The following is a 21,233-nucleotide window of genomic DNA, read 5'->3' as shown; positions in this document are numbered from 1 at the left end:
AGCCGGTTCCTTTTTTTTTTTTAAGATTTTATTTCTTTATTTGACAGAGAGAGCCAGCCAGCGAGAGAGGGAACACAAGCAGGGGGAGTGGGAGAGGAAGAAGCAGGCTCATAGCGGAAGAGCCTGATGTGGGGCTCGATCCCAGAATGCAGGGATCACACCCTGAGCCGAAGGCAGACGCTTAACAACGGAGCCACCCAGGCGCCCCAGGATCTAGCCGGTTTCAACAGGAATTGTGTCCGTGCTGCCAGCACTGTTCCTCACGTTGTTAGGGTGGAACCAGGATGCTGAAACAAAGGGCTGAGAAGTGAGGAGGAGAGGTTTGTGGAGAAGACAAAGGTTACTTACTTTGAAACGGAGCCTCGATGAGCATTCATCTAGCCGCTTTTTTGTTATACTTGATGCTTTTAAGTGGTTTTCATTTCAGTCACCGGGACAACTGTTTTAAGAACACCTCATATTTTACAGTGACAAACCACTCGATATTTTCTAGAATGGGTGAAATCCAGAAAAACGATAACACCAAATGTTCCTGAGAATGTTGAGAATTAGAATTCTCATATATTGCTGATGGGAGGGTAGAAAGTACAGTCACTTCGGAAAACTGTGTGGCAGTTGCTTATGAAAATAGACATTTACCTACTGAAGGGGAGAACATTTTGTCACCCTAAAATGTCTCTTTGGTCTAAGCATTATTTTAGGCTGGTTATTTTAAATAAAAGTCAGATAAAGGAAAAACTCCAAAATCCTGTGTTTACTTTTAAACGACACATTTGCATTTATAAGGGAAAGCTCCATTTGTAAGGTGTCTCCCTCTCTGTAGCAGAAAGAGGGAGAATGTGTTAATCTCCAGACACTCTGAGCAGTGGAGAAGGCCTGGATCTGAATCTGTCACCACCACAGCCTTGGTTACTGTCCTTTGCCTGGTCGGCTCCCCAAATGCTTCCCAATAGGGTCACGTGTGGAGTTTCAAAAAGGAACCTATCTGGCGGCCTCCCCCTCAGGTTCTGTCCATTGGTTTGGGCGAAAACAGCAGTGTTGTGTTAATGAAGGGCTCCAGGTGATTCTCAGTGAGGCCAGGGGTAAGCACGAGGGCTTCTGGTGATTGTATGAGAGCTGAGAGCAGGCCTTGGCTCAAGGAGAGGTAACAGGGTCTCTGCTCCATGAGTCTGGGAGGGTCAGGTCCATGCAGCACACGGTTCCTGTGCTGTAGCTGAATTTGTGGGCACCTGTGGGAGGGGAGCATCCCCACCCCCCAACCTGGAAAGCAGTTAAGGAAAAGTCAGAGATTGATCTCCAAGTAGGAGCTCAGAGTTCTGAATAGCTCCTGACTCAGAGGACTAGGCCGTTTCTGCATTTCACAGTTGTGCCTTCAGGGAAGCCGTTTCTGGTGTAGAGACTCTGTTGGGGGCTTCAGGGGGATTTTTCTCCTGATGCAGCTGTGATTTCTCCACAGCGATCTTGTAAGAAAGAAATCTAGAGGACGAACTGAGAGAAGAAATGGCCGGTTCTCAGGTAAGCCTGGTGACCCAGGAGAGGCTCTGTCATCTTTTTCTCCTAGACTCCTTGCCTTTAGAAATTGCAAATGTTGATTCTTGTAGTTCTGAAGTTTCTCCCTTATGTTTTCAGCTATTTTTATGTTCTTTCAAAAATGATACTCAAGGTCGGGTCTTTAGAACACTTCTCTGTAACCCAGAGCCTTCTCTCCTGTGTCTCCAACCTGGCATCCAATAGGCATCAACAGTTGTCACTTTGAATTAAAGTCCTGCAACTCTTGAAAATATTCCCTTGGTGGCAGATCCAGAGGGGAAGGTGTTGAGTCCAAGATTCCTATTGCTGACGAGGTCTGGTCCTGGGATATCACGGAGGGAAAACATTTCTCATTTAGGTCCCCTCTGAATGCTTGACCAGCTCTGCGTAGCCCAGGAGTGAGAAAATGCAGAAGTAAACACGATGGCTATAAGGTCCGGAATAACTTGGAAAGTTCACATTCTAAAAAAGGGGGTGGTGGGTGAGTCTTGGTGTTTAGAATGCATAAGAGGTATTCTATGTAAAATACACTTAAAGGGCGCCTGGGTGTCTCAGTCGGCTAAGCTTGGACTGTTGATTTCAGCTCGGGTTGTGGGATCCTGCCCCACATCTGACTCCCCGATGGGCGGGGAACCTGCTTCTCCCTCTCACTCTGCCTCCTTGTGCTCTCTCACTCTTTCAAATAAATACAGTCTTATTTTAAAATTTTATTTATTTGTTAGAAAAAGAGTGAGAGAGCATACAAGCAGGGTGAGCAGCAGGCAGAGGGAGAAGCAGGCTCCCCGCTGAGCAAGGAACCCAATCCTGGAGGCAATTCCAGAACCTCAGAATCATGACCTGAGCTGAAGGCAGATGCCCAACTGACTGAGCCACCCAGGCATCCCAATAAAAAAATGATTAAAAGAATAAAATATAAATAAATCTTTAAAAATTAAAATAAAAAATGAACTATACTAGCTATTACAGCACATGGAAACTGTGATGTCTCCGTCAGTCAGATGGGGCCCCAAATATGGGTCAAGGGTTGCAGAGAAGCCAGTCAAGTGGGCACTGAAAGGAATTCACCTGAGGCCAAACAAAGGCTGTAGAAGTTGATTGAATCCACTGCGAGAGAGCAGCAGGCAGGACAGCAGAGGAGAGGCTGTCTGCAAGGAGCAGTGGGTGGGGGTTTTTCTTAAAAGGGGGAAGGTGAGGTGTTATGGGGACTTCGGGTCTTTTCCCGTTTCTGGTCTCTGTACCTGGTTGTCGGTAGCCCATTGGTTAGTTAGGGCCTATGGTCATGTTGAGATGGGTCCCCTGTTGGGCCTGTCTGGACTCAGCCTGGGGGTCCCGGGGGGCCCTTTCTCAGTTCCTTTGCTCAAGGCTTCTTACCTAAAAGCAGCCTCTGCAGAAACTGTAGGTGACTGAACTGTGTGTATATCCACTGTGTTTTCATAATTAGATTTGTATTCTGAATTCCTGTTTTCAGACCACAAGAAAACACCAGTGATGCTGTGTCCTTTGGTGTGCCTTAGGCACTAATGCCAATTTGTTTCTGTTCAGCGGATAACTTCTTTCATTGGCTTGCTGCTCTCTGCCAGGTTCCTCCCCTGTAACGTTCATATTGTCCCTCTCATCCCTTGTAAGGAACATAATACACTGAGCAATATGCAGAAACTATCACATTTCAGATGTAAACTTCAATCTTCTGAGTTTCTCTTGCTAGTAGTTTTTCTTTCTTTCTTTCTTTTTTTTTTTAACATTTTCTTATTTGAGACAGACATGGAGCACATGCGTGAAGAAAGAGGGAAGAAGGAGAAGCAGATTCTCCACTGAGTAGGGAGCCCAGCTCGTGGCTCAATCCCAGGAGACTGGGATCCTGACCTGAGCTGAACGCAAACCTTTAGCCAACGGAGCCATCCAGGTGCCCCTTGGTTGTAGTTTCTGAGGAGAACAAAGTCAAAAGAAGTGTGGATAAAATTAGATTTCCTTCAACTTCCGATCCATTGATAAATGCCTGAGATAAGCAGAGTATGACATTCCTCAGGGAATTCACAACCCCCTCAATGTTAATGTTTTTTGGAAGCAAAGAGCAGCCTTAGCTTGACAATAGCCAGACCATCAGGATCCTGAAAATCCTCTCTAACCTATGAAAATCCCTTTGGAAACTTCCTTTATCTCTGCCCCCGAAATATATGTTGCCATCATCCTTCAAGCAAATGGCTCACTGATAAATATCTGAAGGGTCTCATGACAAAGGTATTACCAAACAGTAAGTGACCTCATGATCACGCCAGTGACGCCCTCAGGGTCCTGGAAACACGCTTCCAAATTCCTTAGACATTTGTGTTATCCCTCACCCCCTCCCCACTTGAAAGCATATAATCCGTGGCTGCTCACAACTTCAGTGTAGCTCTTTCAACCTCTGGTCCTCTCCCTTTAACACCACATTTTTTGCACCACAGATACCTCAGCAATTCATTCTTCATCATTCAATCCAGAACCGCAATGTTTCACATCAGAAACATCTCAAGAATTCTTTCTCGACCATTGGCTGCTCTCCCACATCCCAACAGGTTTCAATGGACAAAGAGGGCCTTCCCCTCTGTGTAGTTCATATTCTTGACTTCTGGGAGTGAAAGTTCTCAATCAGGCAGCCCTTCATCCTGTAGGCTTTTATTTTGATTCACACTCATGGCACGGAGAAGGAGGGGTCAGGTCTGGTTGTACGTGGTGACATTAACTTCCTCTTGATCTTAGGGACCACTGTGAACTCTGTCAATGGCCACTTGGTCACTGTGGTATTTCTTGCAGGGACTGCTGACATTTAAGGATGTGGCCATAGAATTCTCCCAGGAGGAGTGGCGATGCCTGAGCCACACGCAGCGGGAACTGTACAGGGACGTGATGCTGGAGAACTACGGACACCTCCTGTTCTTGGGTGAGGATGACTCCTTCCAGATTTCCCAAACCACACTCAGAGTTTTCTTCCTTCCTGTGAAGACTGTCGCTTGGAAGGTTCCCCCGTGAATGCCTAGAATTCAGATCCAGACAGAAAGGGAAATAAGTAGGGTTCTGTAGATGTAGAGAAACATCTTCATGATGTGTCCTTTTCAGCCCTAGCTTCCCCTTCCTGAAGGGAACAGCATCACTTCTGTAGCTGAGTGGCAGTTCTAATCATTTAGTGCCATAGCACGGGACTGCTTACAACTTAAACTGAAATTTCGATTTGTTATTACGGCTGCTACTTGGAAGTGGAGGTCAGGATGTGAACATGGGAAATGCCTCCTGTGTGTTCCAAAGGGACTGTTGGGCAATAGCCTTTGAGAAACCATTTTCTAGATTCTACAATGTCCTCTTCTCTACTGAACACAATCCTGATGGAAAGTTAGAAGAATCTGCAACAATACTCGTTTTCCTTTTTCCTCATAAACAGGCTTCATTCTCTCAAAGCCAAACCTGATCATGTTTTTGGAGCAAGAGAAGCAGTTCTGGGATGTGAAGAGAGAGACAGTAGCCTTCCATCCGGGTAGGTGGGACTGAATGAGGCAGATGGAGGAGGGTAGGTCCAAGTCTGAAGGAGGAAGGTAGACCTTAAGCAGTGGTTCAAGTAGCTCTCCTTGAATGAAAATCGGTTGGAGACGCCCAGTTTTATTTCTCTCTCTCACGGAGGAACATCTGCTATCCAACATTATCAAGCTCTTACATCTCTAGGGATTCTCCTTCAGCTCCAGTGATGGTCCATCACATGCACAGGGAGGCCAGGAGACTCTCCTTGGAGTGGGAGGTCCTCCTTAATCTGATTGCTTCTCCATTGCCGTGAGGGCCCTGGGGAAATCTCCCTATTTCTGTGCTAAGCCCTGTGTAAATTCTGTTTTTCATCATGGCAGAAGTAGGTCAGGGTAGCTGTGTGCACATTGGGGTTTGGTGCAGAAATTCCTACAACACTAGAGACAGATTTCTAATGTTTTCAGTGTATACTTTCCCATGTTATGGAGGCTTTAATCTTAACCTTATAAAATTGAGACTCAGTAACTTCATCAAATAACAAAGCACTTCCCTAAAAGGAGGAACTGTACAGTTTCTCTTTAAAAAAAAAGTTTTTTTTTCCGGATTAACTAAAATAGAAGTTTCCACTCTATGAGCTCCATTTCTCAATGGTGAAATAATGTAATGTCTCTGTTTGTTTCTAGAGTTCCTACATAAATAATGCTGTTGGGGAACTAGCACGTTTAGAGACTCAGAACTTGTAGCCTTGAATAAAGTCTCAGTCATTACCTTTTTTTTAATAATTGCATCATTTTATAATTCTGTCTTCTGTGAAGTTCTTGTGACTTTGTCATGTGTGTTTTCACTTTCTAATTAGTTATATATGAGATTTAGCTCTGCACTTTTTAGATCAAAAGTTCTGATATGACATGGGCATGTGCTTTCTAAGAAGTGAGTTACATAATTAGTAAAATTCCCATATATAGTTTTTAATGATTTTATTTAAGCGAGACAGAGAGAGAGAGAGAATGAGCAGGGGAAGGGCAGAAGGAGAGGGAGAAGCAGACACCCTGCTGAGCGGGGATCCCAATGTGGGGCTGGATCCCAGCAGCCTGAGATCATGACCTGAGCTGAAGGCAGATGCTTATCAGCACCCCCCACACCCCACCCATATTTGAAAAATCCTTTTGTTCGGTAATGTAATTTTACTTCTTGGGAAATTCATCATTAGGTTTTTCTTCTATTTTCCTCAGAATTTAATCCCAAATGTTAATTTCATGTACAGTGTCTATCAGCATATTTTACAGTTTTCATGGTGTTTGTTTATTTAGAAATGTAGGTATTCTTTCCTCTGCTTTAAAGAATGGATTATGGCTTTAGATTCTGTGTAGGAGGAGGAATATATTAATAATGTAATACGTTTCTTTCAAGCTTTTTAAGTGCTCATAAAATTTTCATTTACAGCTTTTTATGATCGATTTTAATGAATATTCTTTATCATTTTACGGTCAATGAAGACATGCCAATCAAATGCTAGTTTTTTATGGGTACATGGACACAATTTAGAATTATAGTTATATAGAAGTTTTTCTTTTATGTAATACATCAGTCTTTTTCTTGTGTTAAATTTTGTCTTTCTCTGGGTCTTTGCACAACATTAGTTCGTTGTGGATTCGGTTTTACCTGCGTATTTTGTTACAGGACGAGAATTTTCAACTCAGTACATTTCAAGACCATGTGAGTATAACTCAAGAAAGAATGAGCTTTATGCTTTTTGTCAATAAAATGATGTGTGTGTTTGTCTTGTATTTGTATTATCACACATACACACTCTGAGTCCTGCTGGTTATTTTTCTCCTTGGTTAGTGGTCAGTGAGTGTTGTACTATACCCAGGTGAGTTGTCATAAACATAGAATTAATTTCATCATGTATTTGCTGGTGGGTTTTTATTCTATTTGCATGAGAGAAAGACTTTCTTGAATTCAAAATAATTTTGAAACATCTAAACATTTTATACCTCTGTATCATGTTTTGGTATTACATTTTAATTGTGGTGTTACACCCATGCTATGCCTTGGTACCTTTCTCATTAACTTTTGTGTCTTCTGTATTATCACTGCATACAAAAATCTTCTTCCTGTCTCCACCCCGCACTCACTTTGTTTCCAATATCACAAATTCTATCTTTTATGCTGTGTACTTTATTACTTACATTGATGATTTTTATACTTTTTTAAAACAAAGTTTTGTAGCAGAAATAAATGCATCTGGTATCTAATCCCAGCACTACAGGTTTGCATAATTGTCTAAATCTTTCTGTTTAGCAGAGAGCTTTATGTTCTCATGTGGTTTCAGTTACTGTTTAGACTCCTCTTATTTCATCTAGAGAATGTTCCTTGAACATTTCTTGTAGGACAGGTCTACTGGTAAACATAGTGCAGTTTTTACTTGGGAATGTCTTCATTTCTGCATCTGTGGAAAACCGCTTTGCCAGGTGAAGTCTTCTTGGTGGCTATTTGTTGGTCTTTCGGTACCTGAGTACATCATGCCATGCCCCTGTTCCTGCTGGGTCCGCTGAGAGCCCACTACTCAACTTCTAGGAGCCCTTGTACAGGATGAGTACATTGCCGTGCTGTTTCAACACTCTCTTCTCACCGGTGATATTTGATAGGTTAATTACATGTCACTGGGTTCCTGTCTTGACATTTATCCTACTTAGAATTAACCAAGCTTGAATTTGTCTCTTTTTTCCCCATAGGTCCCTCTCCTCCTTATGGGTCCCCTTAATGTGCATATTGGACCACTCGTTGGTGTCCCAGGAGTCCCTTAGACTCCATCCTTTTCCACGTATTTCTTTGCTCCTCTCAGTAGAGAATTTAGAAAACGTGTCTTTAAGAGGTTGGATTCTTTCTTCTGCCTCATCAAGTCTGTGGCTGATCCCTTAGTGTATTTTTAAATTCAGTAATTGTACTCTTCAGCTCCCAATTTCTGGTTCATGGATGTTATACTCTCTGTCTCTTTGGGTTTCTATTTTGGTCATGCGTAGTTTTCCTGATAATGTCTAGGTACCTGTTTTCTCTTCTTCCTCCTGAGCATCTTTCTGATGGTAATTTGACTTCTTCATCAGACAATATGTGTATATATTTGGCAATGTACGGTTCTTTATTAGGGCTAGTTTTGGAGATTTATTTTGTTCCTCTGATGGGAACATATTTTCATATTTCTTTGTAAGCCTTGCGATCCTTGAGTGGAATTTGGGAATTTAAGAAAACAGCCTGTGCGCCCACGATTATGGGCTTGCTTCCTTAAGGGTAAGTAATTGCAATTCTGGGGCCTGTGACACATGTTCTGGGCATCTGTCATGTCTGCGTCTGTCGTTTCCCAGTTCAAGAACGTGGAGTTACTACTTGAGAACGCGTGGTACCTTCCTCTCCGTCTTCAGCTCTGTGGTCTCGTCCTGGTTCGAGCAAGTGCGCACCCTTGTCTGAGCCGTCACCACACTGCATCCAGACGGTGCTCATTCCCTGTTTTCCACGTGAGGCAGGTGAAAAGCCGCGTCATTGAACCTACAGGTCACTCATTGGTTTCTCTCGGGAGGGGAGGTAGGCGTTTTCTCACAGTGCTGCCATGGAGTGTCCGGGAGGGTGACCAGGGTTGTGGGCAAGTGTCCCAACTTGTCCTTGTCTCCTCGATCTCTGTTCTTCGTTTGTACTTGCCTGGGGGTGCTGTGTTGTCCTAACTGGCTTCTGGAGCATTCTAAAAGGTAATTTGGTCCATTTTTGTCTGCATGGAGGTGCACAGTCCTGGTGGTTCCTATTTCTCCATTCTGTTGCTGTCCTAGGATGGGTATTAGTTTGGTATGTGTGTGAGTATAGTAAGTGGGATGTCTTATTTTCCATCTTCTAGTTGTGTCTTTCCATAACACCTTTGGCATGTTGGCAAAGAAGATTCTTTGCATAGAGTGATACGGGAAGATGTGGAAGCAGTGGCCCTGAGTATTTATACTTAATGAATGACTGGGAAGGGGATGGGGGGGTCATGAAGGGCAGGAAGGATGTTACGATGGATATAACCATACTGGGACAGTCATAATGAAATCCTGGTGCCAGAAGAGATCAAGTTTATAAATCATTTGGGGGAAAGCCCCACCTAAGTCACTTATATTTGCAGAACAATGTCTTTGAAACCAAGGACCCAAATCCATTTTTTAAAACACAAATTTTCTGAAAAGACATCTGGAAATATTGGGGAATCACCTAGTCCATACTAAATCCTTCAGGTATATTATTAGAAATATTTCCCTGAATAATTAATCTGAAAGTTCGATATTTGAAAATGAAGATAAAAATTCTAAATGTGAAAGATTTGGGAAGTCCTGTTCAGAAGGTTCATTATTTTCCCACGAACATATCATCATCATCCTTCTTGTTCTAAAGCCTCTAATTTTGATAAAGACAGGAGGGTCTTTATTGAAATGTCACTGTTCAGTAGTTATCACATAATACTTCCTGTAGAGCGAGGTTTTACGTGTTCTGTACTCTAGTGAGGACTCTATCTTCCTTAATTGCAGAGGTCTCACTAATGGAGAGAGAACTACCAATGCAATCAGTCTGTGAAAAATGTTAACCAAGGGTAAGATTCCAGTAGACATCAGAGAACCGTATCCGGAGAACCGGGGTAAAGGTAGTCAGTGTGGGGGTCTTAGGAAGCTCAGCTCTCACTGAACATCATTGTGTCCTCCCTGGAGAGAAGACTAGAATGTGTGAGTAACTGTGGCAAAGCTTTTAACTTGTGTTCAAAACTCACACAGTAGCAGAGATTTTATAATTGGAAGAAATGTATAAAATGTGGCCAAACCTTTAAGTACCAGTCAAAACTTACCAATCTAACATAAGACATAGTTGGGAGATGTTTGGCAGATGTAAGATAAAGCGTGACAAGGCCTTTAAGCAAAACTATGAACTTTGTGAACCCCAGAGGGTGCGTAGTGGAGAGAAGCCCTTAATTGTAAAGAATGTGGAAAGGCATTTATTTATTTATTTATTATTATTATTTTTTAATGATTTTATTTATTTGACAGAGACACCCCGAGAGAGCGAACAGAAGCAGAGGGAGTGGGAGAGGGAGAAGCAGGCTTCCCGCTGAGCAGGGAGCCCAGTGTGGGCCTCGATCCCAGGACCCTGGGATCATGACCTGATCTGAAGGCAGACGCTTAACGACTGAGCCACCCAGGCGCCCCTGTGGCAAGGCATTTAATTCCTAATCAAAACCATTCAACATGAGATAATACATCCAGTTGAGATGCCTTGAAATTGTCAAGAATGGCTGCACAGTCTTTTCCTGGAACTGTACCCTTACTGAACCTCACAGAGAACATACTGGGTAGAGACCCTAGAAACGGAAAATGGATGCAAGACCTTTGTTTTTAATACACACGTCAGAAAAAAACAACCCTTGTAAGGCTAAAACATAAAGGACGTAAATAATGGGTAAACTGTGTAATGGAAAGCAAATCTAACATCAGAGAATTCACAACAGCAAGTAAGTCAAAATCACTTTCAGACATGATTTTTTAAAAAATATTTCAGAGAGAGCACATGAGCAGGGGGAGGGGCAGAGGGAGCGGGGAAAGTATAACCCCTGCTTCCATGGAGCAGGGAGCCTGATGGATACTGGGCTCCACCCCAGGACCATAGAGAGAGAACAACTAGATCACTTTACATTTGAGCTGTGGACAGTGTAGGAATGAAGGGTGTTAACACCTGCACAATTGAACATCTCTATGTGTATTTGAGTCCCCAATACTGAAAACCGTACCTACTTTTCATGGAAGTAGCCTCTTGCTGACCAGAAGCCTTACCCAGAACATTAACAGTCAGTCATCCCATTCTTCGTATGTGGTCTGTGGTATATACCATATCTTTATAATGAAGTAATTTGAGGAAATAAAATATTAAGGTGTCATGATGAAGAGAAAACACATGTACAGTAGTGCCCTGTATTTATTAAAACAAACTCAGCTGTGTAAGTGGACCCTTCTGATCAAAAGCGTGGTATTCAGCAGATAACTGTATTTGTTCATATACCTGAAAGGATCCAGGGGGAGATGGGTATCTAGCGAGAGATAATTATTTTCAGTGTGTTTCTTTTTTTCTTTTGACTGCATTTGGGATTTTGTACATGCAAATGGATGTCAAAAGAAAGCCAGAGTAGCAAAACTCGTATCAGACAAACTAGCCCTTTTTCTTTTGGTGTTGTGTTTATCCTGCTTTGGTATCAGGGTAACGCTGACCTCCTAGAATGGTTTTGAGTGTATTCCTTCCTCTCTTTCAGTATTTGTAAGATTTTCTTTTATTGCCGAGATTTGCATAAAGATTGTCATGAATAGGGGCGCCTGGGTGGCACAGCGGTTGGGCGTCTGCCTTCGGCTCAGGGCGTGATCCCGGAGTTATGGGATCGAGCCCCACATCGGGCTCCTCCGCTATGAGCCCGCTTCTTCCTCTCCCACTCCCCCTGCTTGTATTCCTTCTCTCGCTGGCTGTCTCTATCTCTGTCGAATAAATAAATAAAATCTTAAAAAAAAAATTGTCATGAATGATTTTTTTAAATGTTACTTTTTTTTTTCTTGTATTGAACCATGGCTCACCATCTAATGGCCAGGGGTTCTTCTAATCAACTGCTAATTGAATGAAGTCACTGCAGATATAATGATAAGCCGTGGCTACAGAATTCTCAAGGACTATTTATAACATTTTACCCTGTGTGTTTCTCGGCTTGTTTCTGTGAACATACAGAACACAAGCCGAGTTTTATGGTTTTGATATGCACAGAATGCCATGTATTATATTAAAGCTAAAGACAGATTTCGGAGTAACAACTAACAAGAAGCACGTGCATGTATGTGTGTGTACCTATATCTTCAGAAGGAAAAGGAATATTGGCTCAAACAGGTCATTTCCAAGTTTGAAAATTGATGATTTCCTAGCAAAAATATTATAGATTCATAATAGGAATAGTTTTCTCTATATTGTGTTGAATTAATGTTTCCTACATGTCCTGTATCTTGGTTTGAGAATCTCCCCGTGCAAATCGTCTCTTGTATACGTGGTATTACTCCTGTAGGATCCACTCTGTTTTCTTTACTCCAGTGTTCATGAACTGTTGCTTGTGTGCGTTGATCAGAGATTTGAAGAATAGTTTCCAGGGAATGACATGGTATTCAAAACTTAATTTAAATATGGGAGTGATTCTCCAGGGAGCATATTAAATTCCATGCAGATTAATTAATTCACTCCTTCCTTTACGATTGGAGAAATAAGATTTCTTTACTTACTGTTCTTTTCCCTTCTTGGAAGTGACATCATCCAAATTGCTCACTTTACTGTAACACTTTGATTAGGTAAAATGTGGAGACTTCATGAGTCATGGTTTGTTTGGTTGTTTTTTTTTTTAACATTTATTTGAAGGGAACAAAGATGGGACAGTGCTGGGTGCTGAGTAGATGTTCTAGCTTAGGAAGAAAGCAGTCTTGTATTGGGAGTGATGGTGCAGCTGAAGATAAGAGATGAAACGTGTCTGGGTTGAAGCATTGGCATGAATTCTACACGTGGGCAGAGGACCCCTGTCCACGGCTACACTACTGATTCTGAATCTAGAAAGCTAAATTGTACTTGTTTTCTTTCCAAATCCTCTCCAGTTCTTCTGTCTCCTCATCTCCATTCCAGTGATGTAGGCATCCCAGCTGACCTTCCCTCCAGTGTTTCGGAGACCCCATTGTCACTACTCTCCCGCTCCCACCTAAGCCAGGCAGGCCCTTGCAGGGCCTTAGGAGTAGCTTGGAATGTTCTAATTCAATGGTAAATGGTTGGTAACAGGATCACTTGAGGCCATATCTGAGATTTAAATACATTGTTGTCCCCACTTCACTGGAAGAACAGCCAGAAGCCATCAGTGGGCCACAGGATTAATTTAGCCATTTGGCACTGAGAGAGTTGTGAGGACAGATAAAACATGGTGTTGATACAGTTTGAGAGGAAGATAAGTCCTAGGAAAATGAAATATGCTGAACTCGAAATGTGAGGAAAGATCTGGTAGAGAGCTTCCTTTGGTCACTGCAAGGTCTTAGGAAGCTATTTGTGATGAGCAAATGTGACAGAGATGGCGACTTGGGAAATGGGTTTTCTGGGAAGTCGGATCTTTTTCACATGATTTAATGAATTCCCGGGTGGTCCTGAGGACCAGTTGCTTTTGGATGAGCGAGAGAACTGTACTTTTCCAGGCCCAGATGCGTGGAGTGGATAACGAGGGGGGTATTGGATGATGTAAACACTGTGGGCATAGCTTAAAGACGTCACATGACAGAGTCGATGTTGAAGGTGAGGACGGCTGCCGGACACTGCTCGTGAGAACAGCCAGGTGTGTGCTGTGGTTCCACAGGCATTGGTATCCCGGGAATATCACCCCAACTTAGGTCTGTTCCAGTATAGATGGGCGCCCTCCCAAGGATGCTGACCTGAGGTTGGCAGGGCCCTCCCTCACTTCCACTCAGCCCCGTGATGAGTCTAGACCTGTGCTCTGATCTGTGTGCAAGGCACTGATTCGTTGAGAAGCAAGTCACCAATCACCAGCAGTGACCATTTCTGCTTCGAACAGCCTTCCAATATTTGGGCTAAATGTCCCTCTGTTGTTTCACAGCCCATGCTGTCCCTACAGTCCTCCTGACCTGAGTGGAAAGAAGACTTTTATGAGTTGTAGAAACTGATAAAATTAAGTTGGGTAGCATGGTACACTCACATTGAACATTGGATCAATTGAAGGATAATGATTCATTTTTCAGTAGCTGTTCTGTTGTGGTCAGCAATACCATGAAAAGTCTGATTGTACATACAGAAAAGAAGGTGTATATTTTGTGTTCTGTATACAGTGAGGCTTGCTTCATGCTTAGCAGGGTGGGCCACTGCCCACATCACATCTCCTGAGCAGAGAGTTCTGCAGGGTCTCAGTTCTGGTGGAGTTGATGTCAGGTCTCCTTTCACAAGCAGACTAGAGCGCACCTAGTCAGAACTGGCCACATTCAGGCGAGGCACCAAACACTGCCCACAGCAGGCAAGGAGAGCCTCTGGAAACCACTGGCCTGAAGGCGATAGCCGGACACATCACTGGCTTTTCTAACATACAGAGGAAGGTAGAGACTTAGACAAAATGCCAAGATGAAAGAATTTCTCCCAAACAAAACAAGCAGGTAAGGGCAAGGCCGGAGATCTAATAGAAACATATAGGAGTAACTTGCTTGATGGAGAATTTAAGACAACAATCATAAGGGTACTCAAAGGGTTGAGAAAAGAATAGCGAGAACTTTACCACAGAGATAAGAGTTAAAAGATAATTGGGGTGCTTGGGTGGCTCACTCTGTTAAACCACTGACTTGATTTCTGCTCAGGTCGATCTCGGGGTCCTGGGATCCAGCCTCAAGTCAGGCTCTGCACTCAGTGTGATGCCTGCTTGCGATTCCCTCTCCGTCTCCCTCTGCGACTCCCACTCATACCCTTGGATCTTCCTCTGTCTCTCTCTCTCTCTCTCTCTCTCTGTGAAATATATAAATCTTTTTTAAAAATCAAACCGAGGGCGCCTAGGTGGCTCAGTCCTTAAGCGTCTGCCTTCGGCTCAGGCCATGATCCCAGCGTTCTGGGATCAAGCCCCATGTCAGGCTCCCTTCTCAGCGGGAAGCCTGCTTCTCCCCTCCCACTCCCCCTGCTGGTGTTCCCTCTCTCGCTGTAAATTTATACTTACTTTATATGTATATATATATTTTTTTAAAACATTTTATTTATTTATTTGACAGAGATAGAGACAGCCAGCGAGAGAGGGAACACAAGCAGGGGGAGTGGGAGAGGAAGAAGCAGGCTCATAGCGGAGGAGCCTGATGTGGGGCTCGATCCCACAACGCCGGGATCACGCCCCGAGCCGAAGGCAGACGCTTAACCGCTGTGCCACCCAGGTGCCCCTATTTTATATGTATATTTATATAATAAATAATATTATTTGTTTGACAGAGGCATCTACATTTCTTCCTTTTCTAGTTCTTCTGGTGGAAGCTAATTTGTTTATTCCAACATATTTCTTTTTTTTTTTTTTTAAGATTTTATTTATTTATTTGCCAGAAAGAGAGAGTATGAGAGCTTTAGAGAACAAGCAGGGGTAGCAGCAGGCAGAGGGAGAAGCAGGCTCCCCGCTGAGCAGGGAGCCTGATGTGAGACTCGATCCCAGGACACTGGGATCATGACCTGGGCTGAAGGCAGACGCTTAACAGACTGAGCCACCCAGGCATCCCCATTCCAAAATATTTCTTAACTCCGTATTGTGTAATATTAAAAAAAAAAAAAGAAAATGGAAAGTCTAGTAGGGAAAAACTGGCGGAAATAAACAATACTAACAATGGCAAAAAAAAAAAAACAGTGAAAAAATTAAAATTAGGGTTTTTTTAGGGATTTCTATAATCATGTCATCTGTGAACAGAGCTAATGTTACCGTTTCTTTTCTAATTTGGATTCCTTTTATGTATTTTTGGTTGCATAATTGTTCTGACCAGAATGTCCAGTACTATATTCAAAGGCAGTGGTGCGGTCACTTCTTTACCTTGTTTCTGAACATAGAGGAGAAGCTTGCGGTCTTTTACCATTGACTAGGTTAGATTTCAGCTTTTCATACATGCATGGCCTTCAGTAGGTCGAGGGTTTTCCTTCTCTCTCTACTCTGTTTGTAACATGACATACTGTCCAATATGCCCATATTTGTATTCTTTCTCACTTAATATGATCATATCATTTTTGATCTTCATTCTGTTAAAGGGGGCTCTTCCATTTATGGTTTTCCATATGTGGGAACACCCATAATTCCAAGACACTTTCCCCTTTGATTACCTTGTAAAATGGGGAAATTTCCTTTTGATTCAGTTTGCTCTATTTTATTGTGAACTTTGAGTGAATATTCCCCACAGGTTGTAGTCTGTAACCTTCTTTACTTGTCGTGTCTTCCTCTGGCTTGGATAACCTGGTAATGCTGGTACCCCAGAGTGTTTTGCTAATTTCTCTTATCTTCACCCCTTGGAAATGTTTGAGGACATTTGAAGTACTTTTTCCTTAAACGTCTGTTTGAATATCCGTCGAATTCATCTGGCACGTAGTCGTTCTTTGTTAAGAGTTCATTGTTGTTGTTGTTGTAGTTTTTAATTCCTCTTTCATTCTGCTTTGTGGTTGGAGATAAGTTCTGATTTTTTTTTTTTTAATTTCTGAATGATGGAGTCTAAATTGTTACACCTTTTTTGAAACTTATACTCATCTTTTGGTATCAGTTTGTGGGCACTGATTATCCATCATCTCCTCTTATAATTACTTTTATTCCTATGGTCAGTTATACTGTGTCTGCTTTAACTTCTTCACCTCTTGTTTTAGTTGGTCTTTTCTCTTTTATTCTTAATTAATTTACTTAATGGGCTGTCAATGTTGTTGATCTTTCCTGACAAACAGCTATTCCTATTGTTGATATGTTCCTATTTTTACTATATCCTATTTTGATCATTTCCCTTTTCTGTTTAAATATCCATTGTTCTACTCATTTTGGGCTCATGTGACACTTTTCCTGATTATTAGAGATACAGGAAAGTGATTAGTGCTATGACCATGACAATATCACAGAATTATCTATTAGGGTATGTGGTCAGTACGTTGTGTGCAATGTTATGTGTCCATGGAGAAGTGAAGTCCTGATGATTCCTTCTCAGGCATCTTGCTGACGTTGTCTGATTGCCGGGAAGCTTCTGTATTAGAGTCATCCGTATATTCATCTGAAAATAGTAAGTGCAATGGTTTTACTTTTATTTGATATCTTTCAGCTATATCTTCACATGACACCCAGAGTTTCCTGCTAACGCCAAGCATACAACGTTATTCCCAAAAAGTATCAATGCATAGATACAAAAATAGTGCTGCTGAGATTTTACCCTTAAGTACAGACTGGGACAATGATGGGGACAGTGAACGACATCATAGATTTCCTGGAGGATGGACCCAAACCAAGGCAATTGCCCTTCATAAGAATCTCACTGTCCCAAACGGTGAAGGATATAAAACATTGTGGAAAACCTCCCTTCTTAAGTCAACTGTTTCTGCAAAGCAGTGTGTTTCTGGAAGCAAAAGCTCCAGTCAAATATTCAAACGTACATGTTTGTGGACAGACAACTTGGAAAATCTGGAAAGTTACCTAGTCCGTGCTGAAAATGATGATTTGAACCATTTTGAGAAGAGGATTGGCTTGACCCTCCAATCAAAAATTTCTGATAATCGGAGATTGAGAAATGAACAAAGTGCTAAGGTGGGTCCATATGAGAGGTGCTTCACCAAGGGGTCAACCCTACAGAGTGACCAGAGCCCTTTCAATGGAGACAGAAGTGCTCAATGCAGTGAATCTGAGAAAACATTTAACCAGGGCTCCAGTGTTCATAGATGTGTGAGGACTGGGTTTCCAGAGAACCATTATGAATGTCATAAACCTGGGGAAGGCTTTACTAAAACCTGTAACCTTGTTATACATAAGAGTCTCCCTTTGGGAGAGAATCCTCATGAGTATAATGAATGTGGGAAAGCTCTCAACCAGTCCTCCAGTTTTGGTGATGATCAGAGAATTCATGAGGGAAGAAACCCATTGAGATGTAATAAACCAGAGACAGTATTTAGTCAATCATCAAGACTAAATATAAATAAGATCATCCCCAGGGGAGAGAAAACTTATATTTTTAAGGAATGTGGTAAATCCTTTGACTGCCACTTAACACTATCTCAACATCAGCAAATGCATACTGGAAAGAAAATATACAAATGGGAGGAATGTGGTAAATCCTTTAAGGACTGTTCATCAGTAAATGGACATAGGCAAATCCATACTGGAGAGAAACCTTACAAAAGTAAAGAATGTGGCAAAGCCTCTACATTGTGCTCAACCCTTCCTGGACATCACATAATTCATTCTGGAGAGAAATCTTACAAATGTAAAGACTGTGATGAGGCCTTTAACCATCTCTCAAGTCTTAATAGACATCACCGAATTCATACTGGAGAGAAACATTACCAATGTAAAGAATGTGGCAAGGCCTTTAAGAGGCTCTCAAGCCTTCGCCAACATAACAGAATTCATACAGGAGGGAAACCTTACAAATGTCAAGAATGTGGCAAAGCCTTTTACAAGCCCTCACACCTTGCTGAACATCACAGAACTCATACAGGAGAGAGACCGTATAAATGTCAAGATTGTGGAAAGGCCTTTAACCGGCGCTCACACCTCACTCGACATCGCAGATTTCATACTGGAGAGAAACCTTACAAATATAAAGAATGTGCCAAAGCCTTTAACTCATTCTCAACCCTGACTCAACATCACCAAAGGCATACTGGAGAGGAAACTTACCCATGTAAAGTCTGTGGCAAGGCCTTTAAGTGTCCCGCGGACCTTACTCAACATCGCAGAATTCACACAGGAGAGAAACCTTACAAATGTCAAGAATGTGGCAAGGACTTTAAGTGGCCCTCAGAACTTACTCGACATCACAGAATTCATACTGAAGAAAAACCTTACCAATGTAACGACTGTGGCAAGGCCTATAAGTGGCCCTCAGACCTTACTCACCATCGCAGAATTCATAGTGGAGAGAAACCTTACAAATGTCAAGAATGTGGCAAAGCATTTAACAAGCCCTCAGAACTTACTGAACATCACAGAATTCATACAGGAGAGAAACCTTACAGATGTCAAGATTGTGGAAAGTCCTTTAACAGTCCCTCACGCCTTACTGAACATCACAGAATTCATACTGGAGAGAAACCTTACAAATGTCAACAGTGTGGCAAGGCGTTTAACCGGCACTCACACCTCACTCGACATCAGAGATTTCATACTGGACAGAAAACTTACAAATGTCAAGAATGTTCCAAAGCCTTTAAATCATGTTCAAACCTAACTCAACACTACCGAATGCATACTTCAGAGAAATCTTACAAATGTAAGGAATGTGGCAAGGCCTTTAAGAGGCTCTCAGCCCTTAGTCAACATCACAGAATTCATACTGGAGAGAAACCTTACAAATGTCCAGAATGTGGCAAGGCCTTTAACAGTCCCTCACACCTTACTGAACATCACAGAATTCATACTGGAGAAAAACCTTACAAATGTCAAGAATGTGGCAAGGCCTTTAACCGGCAGTCACACCTCACTCGACATCACAGAATTCATACTGGAGAGAAACGTTAAGAATGTCAAGAATGTGCCAGAGCCTTTAAATCATGTTCAACCGTGACTCATCATCACCAGATGCATACTGGAGAGAAGCTTTACAAATGTCAAGAATGTGGGAAGGCCTTTAACAGTCCTTCAAACCTTACTCAACATAGAATTCATACTGGAAAGAAACCTGACAATTGTAAGGAATGTGAGAAAACATTTAAGGACTGCTCACCCCTCATGCCTTAGCAGAGATTGCATACAGGAGAGTCACTATACAAATGTAAAAATAGTGTCCAGCCTCTCAGTGGAAGTCCCGACTTACTTAACTTCATAGTTATCATATAGGAGCAAAAACATGTGAAGAAAATAGACCAGCCTTTTCTTGAGTTCAGTCCTTACTCAGTATCACAAAATGCATACCAGACTCAGACCCTTAGAACATAATGAATGTGGAAAGACCGTCATTTTAATACACACTAGAGCAAACACCAGAGAGTGCGTTCAAGGAAGTAAATTAATAGATATCAGTGTTTAGAAAATTATTTAATTGAACATCAAATGCCAATAAATGTTACAGAAATCAAGGAAAAAGAATACATTATTCACTATTCAGACATGACTCTGTATGAAACTAGTTATATGGAAAAATCAAACTTAAACACTTAGAAAATGTATATGCCATTATGTTTCAACAGATCTAGTGGATGGACTTTTACATATGTCTAAGTAATGTTGATATCTGCTTTTTAATTTTTTACATCGACCCTACTTGAGATTTGTGATTTACAATATTAATATTTTACTCTGAAATCACTTCAGAAAATTCTTTCATTTCTAGTGTGTAAGACCATGAGGCTGATTGTTGCTACATCAAAGATACTAGACACCCCGCTACATTCGGTGGGACTCCTGTATCCCTAATTTTCCATGGAATATGAAGGACGGTATAATATATAACGTACGAAGTCAATCTCAATGGAGATGCTGCTTATGGTTATAACACTGATGTAAGTTACCATGAAATCTGTGTTCAGAACACATACTTCTCTATATATCAAAACTAGAGAACTTCCTCCGATTAGAAATACAAGGTTTTACTAATTGTTCTTTAAGGAAAAAGAGGTGGCAGTTTAGTAAACTACCCATGTATCTTCATAAGTGCAGTCCTTAGAGAGTATGACTTGATGTGGTTGAAAGGAAGAAATCCTGACAGATAACTGAAAGAGGAGAGCTAACTCTTTCCTACAATGCCGTGCAGTTGTACATACACGTCTTAAGAATGACCTCGGTCTTGAAGTGGATGGAAATCAGTACTCCCACGTTTTTCTAACAGAATTCGAATGCTTTTTCACGTGTGTATTCTGTATTTTGAATGGTGATAATAGACTGGATTTGAAATGCATAACTTAGTCTTTGTGTGAACTTAATACATTTTCTTTTATTTTTAAATAATATTTATTTTGTTAGTCACCATACAGTACATCCCCAGTTCTTGATGCAATGTTCCATGATTCATTACTTGCATATAACACCCAGTGCACCATGCAATATGTGCCCTCCTTAATACCCATCACCGGCCTTAATACATTTTCATTAATAAAACTTACTGGGTTTTGAGGCACCTGGGTGGCACAGCAGTTAAGCGTCTGCCTTCGGCTCAGGGCGTGATCCCAGCGTTATGGGATCGAGCCCCACATCAGGCTCTTCCGCTATGAGCCTGCTTCTTCCTCTCCCACTCCCCCTGCTGTGTTCCCTCTCTCGCTGGCTGTCTCTATGTCTGTTGAATAAGTAAATAAAATCTTTAAAAAAAAAAAACTTACTGGTTTTTAACGTATTGACATGGATGCGTAATGAATGATGTGTATCCTACCTCCAGTGTTAACCTCTCTCATTTAAGGTTGTAGGTGACTTTTGGAATCAATCACCTATTTGGTAATGGAGTAGAATAATATACCTAGGAATC

General features: G+C 41.8%; 1 protein-coding gene across 1 annotated transcript in view; it reads left to right on the top strand.

The window, feature by feature from the left end:
- LOC103657337 (zinc finger protein 91-like) overlaps positions 1-19,297 on the top strand; it is a 686,132-nt gene extending 666,835 nt beyond the window's left edge. Inside the window, 1 exon segment of the mRNA XM_040632913.1 lies at positions 17,900-19,297. Within this exon segment, the coding sequence (XP_040488847.1) occupies positions 17,900-19,297 (1,398 nt within the window).
- The last annotated feature ends 1,936 nt before the right edge of the window (positions 19,298-21,233 follow it).

The sequence above is a fragment of the Ursus maritimus genome, unplaced genomic scaffold (assembly GCF_017311325.1).
Source record: "Ursus maritimus isolate PB19 unplaced genomic scaffold, ASM1731132v1 scaffold_19, whole genome shotgun sequence".
Lineage (NCBI taxonomy): Eukaryota > Metazoa > Chordata > Mammalia > Carnivora > Ursidae > Ursus > Ursus maritimus.
Note: the sequence above shows the minus strand (reverse complement) of the source record. Positions and strands in the feature narration are given on the sequence as shown.